This window comes from Trichomycterus rosablanca, chromosome 13, assembly GCF_030014385.1.
Source record: "Trichomycterus rosablanca isolate fTriRos1 chromosome 13, fTriRos1.hap1, whole genome shotgun sequence".
Lineage (NCBI taxonomy): Eukaryota > Metazoa > Chordata > Actinopteri > Siluriformes > Trichomycteridae > Trichomycterus > Trichomycterus rosablanca.
The window spans coordinates 31,369,567-31,384,545 of NC_086000.1; the positions used below are offsets into that span (position 1 = coordinate 31,369,567).

Below are 14,979 nucleotides of genomic sequence, written 5' to 3' on the forward strand. Positions count from 1 at the left end.
AAAATGTCAAATGTGAAAAAGAGGCATCGAAAAAAGCAAGTTCAACAACTTTCAAAACTGACAAGTATGACAGTTATGATTTGCAGAACAAGTTAAAGTAAAATCCAGTGCCAGTATGTATTTTATTATCACCAGTTTAACCTCGGGGCCAACCGCCTCACTTGGCAGTCATGTCAGTGTCACTCTGTGTCATCTTAAAAAAGAAGAATCATTAAAAAGGCGTGGCACTCAGGTGGCACATCAGTCTAAATTTGCTTGACAACCACTGCTGAGATCAAAGTTTGAATCTCATCTGTGCTATCGACCGGCCAGGAGCCTACACAGACATGATTAGCTATGTCTGTTGGGAGTCAGTGAGTGAACTGTGTCCAGGGTTTATTTCTGCCTTGTGCTTCTAGTTCTCTGGTGGTCTCTATGACTCTGTTCTGGATGATTTAGTTCATTTTGAGGTAAATAAATTCTAAATAAATGGTTTCTAATCTCATGTTAATCTGGATCTGTTTTCAGGAGTCGATCTCCACTTGTCGTTTTGCTCAGAGAGTGGCTTTGATTAAAAACGAAGCTCTTCTCAATGAGGAACTGGACCCAGCACTGGTGAGTCTGGTCGTTTGTCCTTTTTTGTTGTTACTCTTATTACCAATTTTTGTCTTTCTGTCCTGTTTTGTTTTCAAGTTTTAAAATGTGCATTTATTTCTAGGACCATGTCATGTCTTACATGTGAAGTTTTATACATTCTGCCTAGCATGTCTAAGTCACTATTATGAACAACAGTCTAGTACCTTAACCACTGAGCTACCACTTCAGAATTTGGTTCTAAACGACTTTATTTACACCTCTAATTACTGTTCCAAATGTTCTACATGACTGTTACCTAAATCAGCTTCATCATTTGCATCATGTTTTCATTCAAATCTTTTATGGTTTTAACGTCATGTTTTTACACTTTGGTTACATTCATGACAGGAACAGTAGTTACTCATTACACAAGATTCATCAGTTCACAAGTTTAATATCAAACACAGTCATGGACAATTTAGTGTCTCCAATTCACCTCACTTGCATGTCATTGGACTGTGGGAGGAAACTGGAGCACCCGGAGTAAAACCACGCAGACACAGGTAGAACATGCAAACTCCACACAGAAAGGACCCGGACCGCCCCACCTGGGGATCGAACCCAGGACCTTCTTGCTGTGAGGCGACACTGTGCCGCCCCATCAGCACATACAGTGAAGAGAATTTTTTTTTTATTCCAATTAAAACACTTCCAATAATATATTTATTTAAAATGTATGCACATAATGTCTTAAATGCGCATTTCTAAATATAAACAAAACAATACCTGCTTACAACCACAAACAAGTTAATGTTTAAACATATTGTTGGGGCGGAGTACCAATGTGTCAGGCTTCGAGTTGCACTGAAAGAGGTTTCAAAGACACGAAGTGCTCGTGCTTGACTTGCCCACCTGCAGTCTGGATCTCTCTTTCCTGTTGAATAATCAGACACTTGCAACCAAGGAAAGTTAAACAGCTGAGGATTTGTAACTGACAAAAGTGAGCAAAAATCCACTGGATGAACTGTTTTCAAAGAATTGAAAACTGTAATTAATCCTATTAATTGCAGTTTTCAATTCTTTGGAAACAGCTGTTTAACTTTCCTTGGTTGCAAGTGTCTGAATGGAACACAGTGTCTGAAAGGTGATGGAACACAGCGGCAAACATGTCTCTGCCCCAACAGGCTCTGCTTAGGTGTGCTGCAGGTATCAAATTCAAAACTTTATATTTATAAACTACAATAAGTAAAAAAAAATAATTAGTATATTACTATAATTAGTAAAAAATCATGGTTATTATTTATACATACATATCTTTGTATGTTTCAGTTAAATAAAGGTTCATAATAATGAAGAAATTACATATTTTTGAATTTATTGCATTTTACACTCTGTCCCAATTTTAATGTAAAGTGCAAAACTCACATATTAACCGAAGAGATATAAATTAATTTTTTTAGAGACTATTTTTATAATTGATGTTAACATATTCTATAATCTCACAGTCATGTTGCTACAGTATTGTGTGTCATATTAGCAACTGCTGTGCAAAATGAGCATTAGGTCATCATCATAACCTGCTGTGTGGTTATTTTATAAATGCAATTATGTATATATGCAACCACGTTTTGTAAATTAAACTGCGGGTGCAAATACACTGATCAGCCATAACATTAAAACTACCTCCCTGTTTGTACATTCACTGTCCATTTTATCAGCTCCACTTACCATATGGGAGCACTCATACCAGCACAACACACACTAACACACCACCACCATGTCAGTGTCACTGCAGTGCTGAGAATGATCCACCACCTAAATAATATCTGCTCTGTGGTGGTCCTGTGGGGGTCCTGACCATTGAAGAACAGGGTGAAAGGGGGCTGACAAAGCATGCAGAGAAACAGATGGACTACAATCAGTAATTGTAGAACTACAAAGTGCTTCTATATGGTAAGTGGAGCTGATAAAATGGACAATGTGTGTATAAACAAGGAGGTGGTTTTAATGTTATGGCTGATCAGTGTGAATGTATTTGCAGTCAATTGGAATTCGCATTCTCAGATACAAATGGCCTCAAACTGCATTTTCATTTAGTGGTTACAGTTGTGTTGGTAATTTTTAATTGACTGAATTCTCTGTGGACTGTGTTAGTAAATCATTTTAATGTGTAATAATGTTTGCACATGTTTTTACACTCACATATCTTCAGTTAATCAGAGCCAAAGAGTCGAGTCATGATGTAAATTCAGACATACTTGGCTCACGGTGTTTATTAAATTACTACTAAGTTGATCAGTAAACCCTCGCTGTGTTTGGAGATACAGTGGGCTTTTTCCGTCTCGCCTGCGTCCCATCAATCATCTTCTGAATCTGACTCCTGGCTGTGAGCGATGAGTCCGCTGAGAATGAAGGTAAACATGGTGCACCTCGCCAGCGCTCCTGATTTGTTTTCACCAGAGGAACACGAATGTTTTGCTCCTATGGAACGTTTTGTGGGGAAGTTAAGAAAGGAAAATGTAGAGTCCCAATCAGCGTGCCTTGTGTTTTGCCTCAGAACTGATTGTGCTCATTATCCAGCTTAGGTTCTGGCTTTGAGAGCTTGTTTAAAATTCCCGTGTAAAGAATAGTGGTCTGTTGAGTAAAACATCAGATACAGATTTATAATCCAGTGTCGTATTTACGGCCTCATCATCACCTCCACTCTCAACTACCTCTTTCCTCTTCTTTTGTTTCTCTGCGGCCTGCATTTAAAAAGTTGGCCAGTTTGGAACCTGTGCGAGGCATTTTTAAGAGAGTCTGCGGTTGGCCGTTAATTAGGCTGGTGTCTGCCTGGGAGAGATGAGGTATGGCTAATATCCTGCTGCTACTGTTTGACTCAAAGGACGGCTAGCTGCACTATGTTAACTGCATACAGTGAACAGTGACTCAGAGACTGAATATTTAATTAGGTTAAACACACTGTATCCAGATGTGCAGTCTAACACCTGGGTATTGTAAAATTTCTTACACTGTGAATTGTTTCTAGAAGAATAGACAAGTACATGTACCACCGGATCTAAAGTTTACATGCCAAACAGACAGTGGCAAAAGAAAAAGCAATGGCAGATATTACAGATAAATACATTTTTACAGATAAATGACAGCACATTAAATACATCAAGAATGGCTATAAAACAAATTGTAATAGATGGAAAAAATGAAAAGAAGTAATACAATATAAATACAAATGCCATGTAAATATAAATGATTATAAAAATACATAAAATGCTGCACATATTACAACCTTTTTATGAGCCAGGAGTCTGTGGTAAATAAACACATATGGATAGATGAATGAATGGATGGATAGATAAATAAATAGACAGATATGGATTGCTAGATAGACAGATTAATAGATAGACAGATATAGATGGATGGATAGATAAATAAATAGACAGATATGGATGGATAGATTGACAGATAAATAGATGGACAGATATGGATGGATGGATGGATGGATGGATGGATGGGTAGGCATATAGATAGATAGATATGGATGGATAAGCAGATATAAAGGATGGATAGATATAAAGGTATGGATAGGTATATATATATATATGAAGACAGTCTCAGTGTTTTAGATAGATAGATAGATAGACAGATAAATAGATGGATAGACAGACAGACAGACAAACAGATAGACGGATAGACAGACAGTTAGATGGATAGACAGACAGATGGACAGACATATGGATGGACGGACAGACAGACAGGCAGACAGAGACGAACAGTTAGATTAATTGATAGATAGACAGACAGACAGAGAGATAGACGGATAGACAGACAGTTAGATGGATAGACAGACAGATGGACAGACATGGACGGACGGACAGATAGACAGACAGAGACAGACAGTTAGATGAATAGATAGACGGACAGACAGACTGATAGATGGATGGACGGACGGACGGACGGACAGACAGATACTTTATCTAAAGAAAAAATATTGAAGTATTGTTATTATTTTCATGTAATATTTTATCAAGGAGCAGCCCCAGGTACTTTTAGGTCCCTACTTGTGTCTCCTGGAATAAAGACGGGTTAATGGGTCTTAGTTTTGCTCTAAGATTTTTAACAGTAAAGTAAAACAGCACTTTGTTAGCATTCATGACTAGTTTGAGTTCCTGTATACTGTAGAACAAGGAATTAAAATCTAACACATTTTTTGGAAGCATGCAGATATTGATGTCATTGTTCATACACTGTGCCTCGCTCTGTGCTGCTGGTTTATTCTGAGACCTTTGGAGCTGATGTTGCTTCTGTGGTTCCTCTGTGGTTTCACAGTCAGGAATAAAACTCTCTGACCATGGGTTTGGTCTGTTGAACCCAGCTGCCCTACTTGATTCGTCCTCAGGGCGTGATGCAGACTGGACGCTGAGATGCAGTTTTTGGATTTGGGTAAAGCTAAAAACTCAGAGGCGTGACCATTAAAAATCCTGTAAAGCCACTAACACACAGCTGGAGTAGCTAAAGTTGGGGACAAGACATGCTGCCATCGGCAGATTATTCTATCATGATTACAGAGGTGGAGCTGACAGGGCAGGTGATTCAGTGGGACAAGAAGAGTTGCAGGATGGCCTGAAAGCAGCCAGAACAGCAGTTAAAAAAATAAGCAACTAACCCAAAATTCCAACAGCATTTGCAAAACATTTGGCTAAAACTGAAGCCGACGTTACTTGCATCTGCATCTTTTCACCTGCACAAGGCGAGTTCATATGGGGCTCAGTCTTGCATATGGAGAGTCACACTCTGATGTCAGTATAATGGTAGTGTACAAGCAAGTTATGCTAATCTAGAAGAAAAAACAATATCTTTAAAGAAGTACAGTTTAATTCCCAGCTCTTTTTTTTGACAAAACAGAATTGGCTTAGGGCGGCACAGTGGCTCGGCGGGTATCACTGTCGCCTCACAGCAAGAAGGTCCTGGGTTTGATCCCCAGGGAGGGCGGTCTCGGTCCTTTCTGTGTGGAGTTTGCATGTTCTTTGCACTGATCTTTGTCCACAATAGGTCACTAAGCTTATCCAAATTAACAGTCAGTGACTTTTCACCTCTGTCACCTATATGTCAGGAATTTCCTGGATGTCAACACTGTTGTTCCTGTCACTGGAATTTCTCCACTCCATCTTAAAAGATGTCTGCTCCTGACTGACCGTGTGTAAGCAGATGTCTCAGATATGGTAGCACAGGGGAGCGGAGAACGTTCAAGGACACTGTCAAAAATGTAAATAAAAGAAAGTATGTGCACATTTCTATTCCTGACGCCACTGATTCAGTTTGTCTATTCCATTTATAGAAATGTCTCCCTCGCCTCATCAGTAGGGCTTATCCCTACCTAACCTCTTCAGAACACACAGTGTCAAGTTTAATCTGCATGATCAAAGGCATGTGGATGTCTGGATGGATGAATGATGAACCCTGGCTTAGGAACCCCACAGATTTAGTTTGATCCTCCTGTGATGCTTAATGCAGACAAAGCATAAGCTGGTATGGAGGTATACCTAATGTGGCTTTAGGTCCACCATCCTTTTTTGATGGGACGTCTGGATGCCAGTGTAAAGAGTCACTTATATACTTATTTTTTTATGTTTTTATAAGTGGTTGTATGCGAACCAAACACCCATTGACACGTGGGAACCAAATAGTCTTTTTTATAGAATGAACTAGTATTTAATGTTAATGCAGCATTGTGTGTGTGTGTGTGGGGGGGGGGGATGGTGGTTGGGGGGGGGGGGGGGGTTTGATGGTGGTTGGGGGGGTGTTTCTTTTGGGAATCCATCACCCTCTGCCAGACTTGTGAATCCTCAGCTGCAGGCGGTGCAGATTCTGAGCTCATTTGTTTTTACTGGTAATTTAAAACCATCTTTACATGGTTTTATTGTTAACGATCTCTGCAGTATGTTTTCATTTAGTTTAGATGTTTGACCTTTTATAAAATGTGGACTTTAGCCTATGTACTTTATATTTTATAAAGAACCTAGAATGACCTTTAGTTTTAGTTTCACTGACTAAAAAATGAAATCCTTCAGTCCTTGTAATACTCAGTTATTATAGACTGGATATATAGTTTTTATTCTTTAATAAGATATTTTTGTGAATAAACAGCTTTGTCTCATGCTAAGAAACATTTAAATTAGTGTACATTTATTTTAATATTAAATAAAATATATAAAACAATTATTAAATGGTAAATTGGTAAAAGGTAACTAAACTGTTCACTATGTTGTTATATTTCACATTTTTTTTCTATTTTATTTATGCATTTTCTCCCATTTTCAAAGTCAATCTGTCTTCCGCTGCTGGGGGATTACTGATTGCAGTCGAGGAGGGTATATTGCTGCTCACGCCTCCTCCGACCCCCGAGCAGCCCTTAGCAGAACCCTTTTTCACCCATGCACTTTGCACAGGCGCCTCTCTATCTGCTAATCAGGGTCCTTACAGACCCCTCCCACATAGTCTGGTCATCCCGCCCTAGCAGAGACGTGTCTGCTGTAGGCACTGCCAATTATACCCAATTATACTTTTTAATTGTTACATTTATCTTACAAAGTAGCCTACAAATATGACTGGATACAATGCAGTCAATTGAGGATCAGGGGCCCAACATAGGCAACTGGGCAGTGGTAGGGATTGAGCTAGCAACCTTCTGTTCACTAGTGTATTATGTACCACAGAGCTTCCACTGCCCATTGAATAAGTCCTACACAGCAACTCATGACTTCCAGTTTCTGTGCGGTATAGGTATGAGACGAAACAGAGGCCAAATGGCCAAATTCCGTTAGCCGTTTCTAAACATGGAGAAGGTATGTTCCTATTCTAAAGATCCTGGAGGTGTTGCTGGTTGGTGCTCCACTTTGCACCACTGTTGCCCATCTCTAGTTACTAGACTTAGCATTACAAGGTTGAGATTGCTTTATTTCACTATATCCTGGATGTGACCGATTACTGAATATAAAAATAAAATCAGACACCAGTTGACCTTCATAAATCAAGCAATGGTTAAAAAACAGCTACACATTAAAAAAATGACTATACAGTATATACACTGTTAAGACAGTAATTGAATTATTAAAAGAGACGAGAGCTGTAATCAGCCTGCCTGGAGGAGGGTGATATTGTATTTGTGCTCACACACAGTAAGGAAGGTGGTAAAAGAGACACATTTTTGTGTTTGGTGTAATTGGTGTAGGTAATATTTATTCATGTATTCAAGTTTAGCAGAGCTCTGTACTGAACTTACACAATTACATTTCAAATATGATTACTTAAAATATAGTGTATAATGTAAGTAGTCCAAGATACACTTGTTGCTGCCAGTGCTTATTTAATAATACTAAAAGATACTACCTGGTTTTCCCTGAGATTTTGAGTGGGGGCTGTCACCCGAGAGTAAAAGTCTCACTACATTTTTACTTCATTTTCATGTTGTATTTGTATTGTACAGGCTTATGGTAACAAGAAAACTGTTCAATGGTCTAAAGAACAAATGTGGTCCTGCGTTCTGTTGTGTTCCTAATGTTTCTAATGATTGATTTCATATTCAGTCTGTCCATATTGTGTATTATGAGCTTGCAGTTTGACTAGATGAGACAATATCGTGTTATTGTGTTTTTTCATAGCCAAGTTTATAGTCACTGTTTCAAACTTTTAACCTTTGTAATCAGCAATCTGGATTGTGATTGCTACACTGTCAGAACTTTGGAGACCTCCTGTGTTTACTAGCTAGTTCCTAGATATCCTTAACAGATGTTTACTACTAGTGCAAAAGCAAATTTAAAGATGCAAAAACAGATCAGTGATGTTTTTAGAAAATGGAAAACTCAACTGAAGTGCATGATCAAGGCTGCTTGATGAAAGTGACAGTGATCAACAAAATACTCAAAACAAAGAAACCCTTTTTCACCCATGCACTCTGCACAGGCGCCTCTCTGTCTGCTAATCAGGGTCCTTACACAGCATTTGTAGACCCCACCCGCATAGTCCGGTCATCCCGCCCTAGCAGAGACGTGTCTGCTGCATGCACCGCCAATTATGCCTGCTAGATGGTGCCCAGCCGACCGATGGCAAATATTTTAGTGGTTAAACAGCTTAGTCTCATACTAAGAAACATTTAAATAATTGTGTATTTATTTTGATATTAAATAAAATAAATTTTAAAAAATTACAATCATTGGTAAAAGGTAACCAAACTGTTTACTATGTTGTTATAGTTCACATTTTTGATTGTTACATTTACATTGATACAATGCAGTCAATTGAGGGTGAAGAGCCTAGTTCAGGGGCCCAACACAGGCAACCGGGCAGTGTTGGGGATTGAACCAACAACTTTCTGATCACCAGAGTATTATTTTTACCACAGAGCTCAAAACAAAGAAACCCTTTTTCACCCATGCACTCTGCACAGGCGCCTCTCTATCTGCTAATCAGGGTCCTTACACAGCGTTTGTAGAGCCCACTCGCATAGTACGGTCACCCCGCCCTAGCAGAGACGTGTCTGCTGCATGCACCGCCAATTATTCCTGCCAGATGGCACCCAGCCGACCGATGGCAACGCCGAGTTTCGAACCGAGGAGTTCAGAATCTCGGCGCTGGTGTGCTAGCGGAATATCCCGCTATGCCACCTGAGCATCCATCTCACATTTTTTTAATTGTTACATTTATCCTACAAAGCAGCCTACAAATATGACTGGATACAATGAATTTGGTGCCAGCGACACGCTCAAGAAAATTGGGACTGGGGGTCAAAAGTACTTTAGAAACCCACTGCCAGGCGGCCAGGTGACACAGCAGGATATTCCGCTAGCACACCACTGCGGAGATTCTGAACTCCTCGGTTTGAAACTTGGCCTTGCCACTGGTCAGTTGGGCGCCATGTAGCGGGCATAATTGGCAGTGCCTGCAGCAGGCACGTCTCTGCTAGGGCAGAATGACCGGACTATGTGGGTGGGGTCTTCAAACGCTGTGTAAGGACCCTGATTGGCAGATAGAGAGGTGCCTGTGGAGAGTGCATGGGTGAAAAAGGATCCCGCTAAGGGCTGATCGCAGGTCGGAGGAGGTGTGAGCAGCAATATACCCACCTCGACTGCAATCAGGGATCCCCCAGCAGCGGAAGACAAATTGACTACGCTAAATTGGGAGAAAATAGGAGAAAATAGATGTCTTTGTTTCAGCTTGTTTTGAGAAAAACTGGTGTCATGATATCCGTACTAATGACAAAAAGGTGTGCTAATGTTGATTATGTAATTTAGCACTCTATTTTGTCATTATGATATGGAATACATCAGCTCTCTTGTGCTCTACACCGATCAGCCATAACATTAAAACCACCTCCTTGTTTCTACACTCACTGTCTATTTTATCAGCTCCACTTACCATATAGAAGCACTTTGTAGTTCTACAATTACTGACTGTAGTCCATCTGTTTCTCTGCATGCTTTTTTGCCTGCTTTCACCCTGTTCTTTAATGGTCATGACCCCCACAGGACCATCACAGAGCAGGTATTATTTAGGTGGTGGATCATTCTCAGCACTGCAGTGACACCGACATGGTGGTGGTGTGTTAGTGTGTGTTGTGCTGGTATGAGTGGATCAGACACAGCAGCACTGCTGGAGTTTTTAAATACCGTGTCCACTCACTGTCCACGCTGTTAGACACTCCTACCTAGTTGGTCCACCCTGTAGATGTAAAGTCAGAGACAATCGCTCATCTATTGCTGCTGTTTGACTTGGTCATCTTCGAGACCTTCATCAGTGGTCACAAGACGCTGCCTACAGAGCACTGTTGGCTGAATATTTTTGGTTGGTGGACTATTCTCAGTCCAGCAGTGACAGTGAGGTGTTTAAAACTCCATCAGCGCTGCTGTGTCTTATCCACTCCTACCAGCACAACACACACTAACACACCACCACCATTTCAGTGTCACTGCAGTGCTGAGAATGATCCACCACCTAAATAATCCACACAAAGCATGCAGAGAAACAGAAGGACTTCAGTCAGTAATTGTAGCGCTACAAAGTGCTTCTATATGGTAAGTGGAGCTGATAAAATGGACAGTGAGTGTAGAAACAAGGAGGTGGTTTTAATGTTATGGCTGATCGGTGTATATCTACCCACAAAAATATGTAAAATCTTCATGTGCCCCTCAGTTTTCCCTCACTATCTTTTTTTCTTTGTGCTTATGTTCTTTCCTAACAATTCCTCTCCCTCAGAAGTAACACTTTACACTTATTATTTTGTTCTGAGTGTAAGGGGGTGTTTTTATTTAAGAAAGCACAGACTTTGTGTTTTGAATTTTGATAAGGTTGTTTTATATTCGCAGCAGATCTACATGTTGCAGGTTAAGCTACTATTTACACAAGTAAGCAAGAAGGTTCAGATACTTTTTAGTATTATGGTGCTTCATGGAAACTTCTGTAAATTTATTAAGAATAAAAGTGTATTTAGCTATGGAAATATGAACACATTTAATACAGATCCACTGATTTCCACTGAAAACAAACCTAAACCCTAACCCAGACCAGCATGACTTCTATTTAATGCTGGTTTTAGTGGGTTACTTTGATTAGTTTTGGTTTGGCGCTGGTTAACCAGTATGGTCAATCATGCTGACTGGCAAACCTTTCTGGTTGAATTCCTGGGGCAGCTTGCATAGTGTTTCTGGTTGCTTGTTTGTATTCATTGTGTTGGTCATGTTGGTCTCCAACCACAGTACATTGCTCCATGCTCTTTTCACTACTGTGAAAATAAACAGGCTTCTGGACATGTTACAATGTAATGGTATCTCTGTTAATCACACTGTGTGGCTGATGGTCCTCACAACATCTGCTTTTTAAAGTATTTTAATCTATTACCATCTAACTCATGTAACTAAGGAAAGGTTAACAATCAGGTGTCCATGTACTTTTGGCTGTATAGTTTATCTTATAACAGCATGAAATCACTGTGGCTGCTATAGTTCATTAGTATATGGAGAAAAAAACCTAAATAATCTGGCAACCTGGCAGATCAACCAGGTTTGAACCATTCTTCTTCTGATTTCTGGTCTTTCTGATTTTCTGGCCAGCCTTCTCTCCCCATGTGCATCAATGAGCCTTGGCCGCCCATGACCCTGTCACCGGTTTACCACTGTTCCTTCCTCGGACCACGTTTGATAGATACTGACCACTGCAGACCGGGAACACCCCACATAAAATGCAGTTCTGGAGATGCTCTGACCCAGTCGTCTAGCCATCACAATTTGGTCCTTGTCAAACTCGCTCAAATCCTTACACTTGTCCATTTTTCCTGCTTCTAACACATCAACTTTGAGGATAAAATGTTCACTTGCTGCCTAATATAGCCCACCCACTAACAGGTGCTGTGATGAAGAGATAATCAGTGTTATTCATTCACCTGTCAGTGGTCATAATTTTATGCCTAGTTGGAGTATATTAACCCTTTACCCTCAAAGACTGAAAGCTGGCTTTGCTGTTTGTTTGCTATTTCAGTACTTTGCAAAGAGGTGATAATTGATCTACAAACTTTAAGGGTCATTGAGGCAAACTTGATTGTTAGGAGATTTAAATAATACTAGATTGATTCACTGCATCATTTTCTCACTGATGAATCTCCTCTCTTTGTTCTACAGCTGATCATCCGTTTAAAAAAGGAGATTCAAAGCTTGAAAGATGAGTTGGCCTTGGTGACTGGAGAGCAAAGGAATGATGAACTTACTCCAGACGAGATCCGGAGGTACATAAACACCTGTCATGTTTACCTCACCCAAGTATAAACTTCTCTTTACCTTAAAAGATCATTTTCATTTCACATAGACACTGGCCAAAGGAATATAAACACTTTTAATTAGTAAAAATATTAACATTTTAAGTAGTTGGTTTTCTTTTGTTGCTTTAGCAGCATCCACTCTGTAAAGACCTATATTTTCTTCTAAATGGCCTGTGCTGTCCCCATGGAGTCCATGCCTCGGTGGGTCAGAGCTGTTTTGCCAGTTAACATAGTAGGGTGGTCTTAATGCTTTGGTTCATCAGTGTAAACTTAGTTCTGTTAGTGGTCATATATTGTACCTCACACAATTTCTATTTCTACAAAAAATATTAGCTTCAGTTATTGTAACACATACTTGTTTACATGTCCACTTAAATCTGCTTACTGTAAAAAAAAAAAATCATTCGTGATTTTATTATTATTGTGCATGTAAACACACTGCATCATTTCTCAAATGTCCAAATAGTGTCAACAATGTTTCCTCTGGTGTTCTATAAGAAATCAGTTTCCTGCCTCTTACTATTAAGTATAAAGTATAAAGTATGGAACAAAATATAGAATCACCTTCACTGAAGATTTTAGCATCTCATCTCATGCATTCCACACTCCTTTTTTGCTAAAATGTCCTTCTGGATTTCAGGTCAATTGATTTTCCTACACGTTCTGTGTATGGAATTAACTGAAAAGCAGCTGACATTGCATGCTTAGGTTGGCCAGGGTCTCTTCTCCAGTCTTGATTCCCCATCACATTCTTCCCACTCGCTGGACTGGTAAAAGAGCTGGCACGAGTTAGAAACATGTGGGCTTCAGAAATGCTTGCTTCACCACTTTCTTGCTCTCTGATGTCTTTACCTGTGACTTTGTCTTGATTTTAATGCTCCCTCTTTCCTCTGTGATGATGACTTTTATTTTCTCTATATTAGCACATGTTAAACTGTACCACTGACCATGCCAGTTGCTGACTGATGTAACCAGGGTTTTGACTCAGATCGTCTTACCCGTGAAATGGCAGTGTCTGCAGAGCTGGGCAGAGTAGCCAAGTGCTTTACTTGAGTCAAAGTTTTCTTATTGAAATTGTAATAACTTGTAAAGTGTACATTACTTATTATACCCAACAATCAGTATTATCCTGTAATCTCATCCACAGCAATCTTGTATTATTTAATTTGTATTTACTTATATTTATCCCAAGCTATTCATTGCTAATTTCAAGAGGTCAAGAGTTCAAGAGAGGCGTTATTGTCATTTCAGCTATACACAAGTACATATTGAAATGAAACAACGTTCCTCCAGGACCAGGGTGCAACATAGAACAAAAAGTGCAAGACAATACAATACAATACACAGTAAAAATACAATGCACACAATACACAGTGACAATACAATACACAGTGCAGATAAATTTCCCAATAACAATTCTTTTTGCAGCTTCTACCAGCCCTGCACTGGCCAAAAAGAGCTGATATTATTATGCGCCCCCTCCAACACAGGCAGTTGTCGGCTGTATCTTTTTCACCTGCCAGTGGTGGGGAAACACGCCATGAACTCTGTGACTCTAAGCTTGAGATCTCAATGGTGCTCTCTTAAGCACCTCCACTCTTGAGGTTTTAATGACTCTGCAACTGTTCTTTTTCTCAGACTAAATTATTGAAATATTATTTTTTTATTAATCTTACATCACCAAGCACAATGCAAAGCGTCGGATGCAGTGGTGTAAAGAACGCCGCCACTGGACTCGGAAACGTGTTCTCTGGAGTGACGAATCACGCTTCTCCGCCTGGCAATCCGATGGACGAGTCTGGGTTTGGCGGTTGCCAGGTGAACGGTACTTGTCTGACGGCATTGTGCCAAGTGTAAAGTTTGGTGGAGGGGGGATTATGGTGTGGGGTTGTTTTTCAAGAGTTGGGCTTAGTTCCAGTGAAAGGAACTCTTAATGCTTCAGCATACCAAGAGATTTTGGACAATTTCATGCTCCCAACTTTGTGAGAACAGTTTGGTGATAGCCCCTTCCTGTCCATAAAGACATGGATGAGCGAGTTTTGGTGTGGAAGAACTTGACTGGCCTGCACAGAGTCCTGACCTCAACTCGATAGAACACCGACCGCGAGCCAGGCCTTCTCATCCAACATCAGTGCCTGACCTCACAAATGCGCTTCTGGAAGAATGGTCCCATAAAGACACTCCTAAACCTAGTGGAAAGCCTTCCCAGAAGAGTTGAAGCTGTTCTAGCTGCAAATGGTGGGCCGACATCATATTAAACCCTATGGATTAAGAATGGCAATATAGTGTATCTATACAGGCTGGTTGCATGTCTATGTACTGTCGGCTGCAAACTGCCCACAGGCTGCGAGTTTAGAACCCCTACTTTATATTTATTTATTTATTAGGATTTTTACATCATGTTTTACACACTTTGGTTACATTCATGACAGAACAGGTAATTACTGGTTACACAAGATTCATCAGTTCACAAGTTTAATGTCAAACACAGTCACAGACAATTTTGTATCTCTAATTCACCTTACCTGCATGTCTTTGGACTGTGGGAGGAAACCAGAGCTTTCAGAGGAAACCCACACAGACACAGGGAGAACATGCAGAAAGGGCTCGAACCGCCCCAC

At 40.1% G+C, this 14,979-nt stretch overlaps 1 protein-coding gene across 5 annotated transcripts in view; it reads left to right on the forward strand.

Moving 5' to 3' along the window:
* The window catches only part of kif6 (kinesin family member 6), a 133,051-nt gene that overhangs the window by 37,336 nt on the left and 80,736 nt on the right, over window positions 1–14,979 (forward strand). For all 5 annotated transcript variants that reach the window (XM_063006998.1, XM_063006996.1, XM_063007000.1 and 2 more), the window contains exons 9-10: window positions 508–594; window positions 12,222–12,325. In XM_063006998.1, the coding sequence (XP_062863068.1) occupies window positions 508–594; window positions 12,222–12,325 (191 nt within the window). The remainder of the gene's footprint in view (window positions 1–507; window positions 595–12,221; window positions 12,326–14,979) is intronic.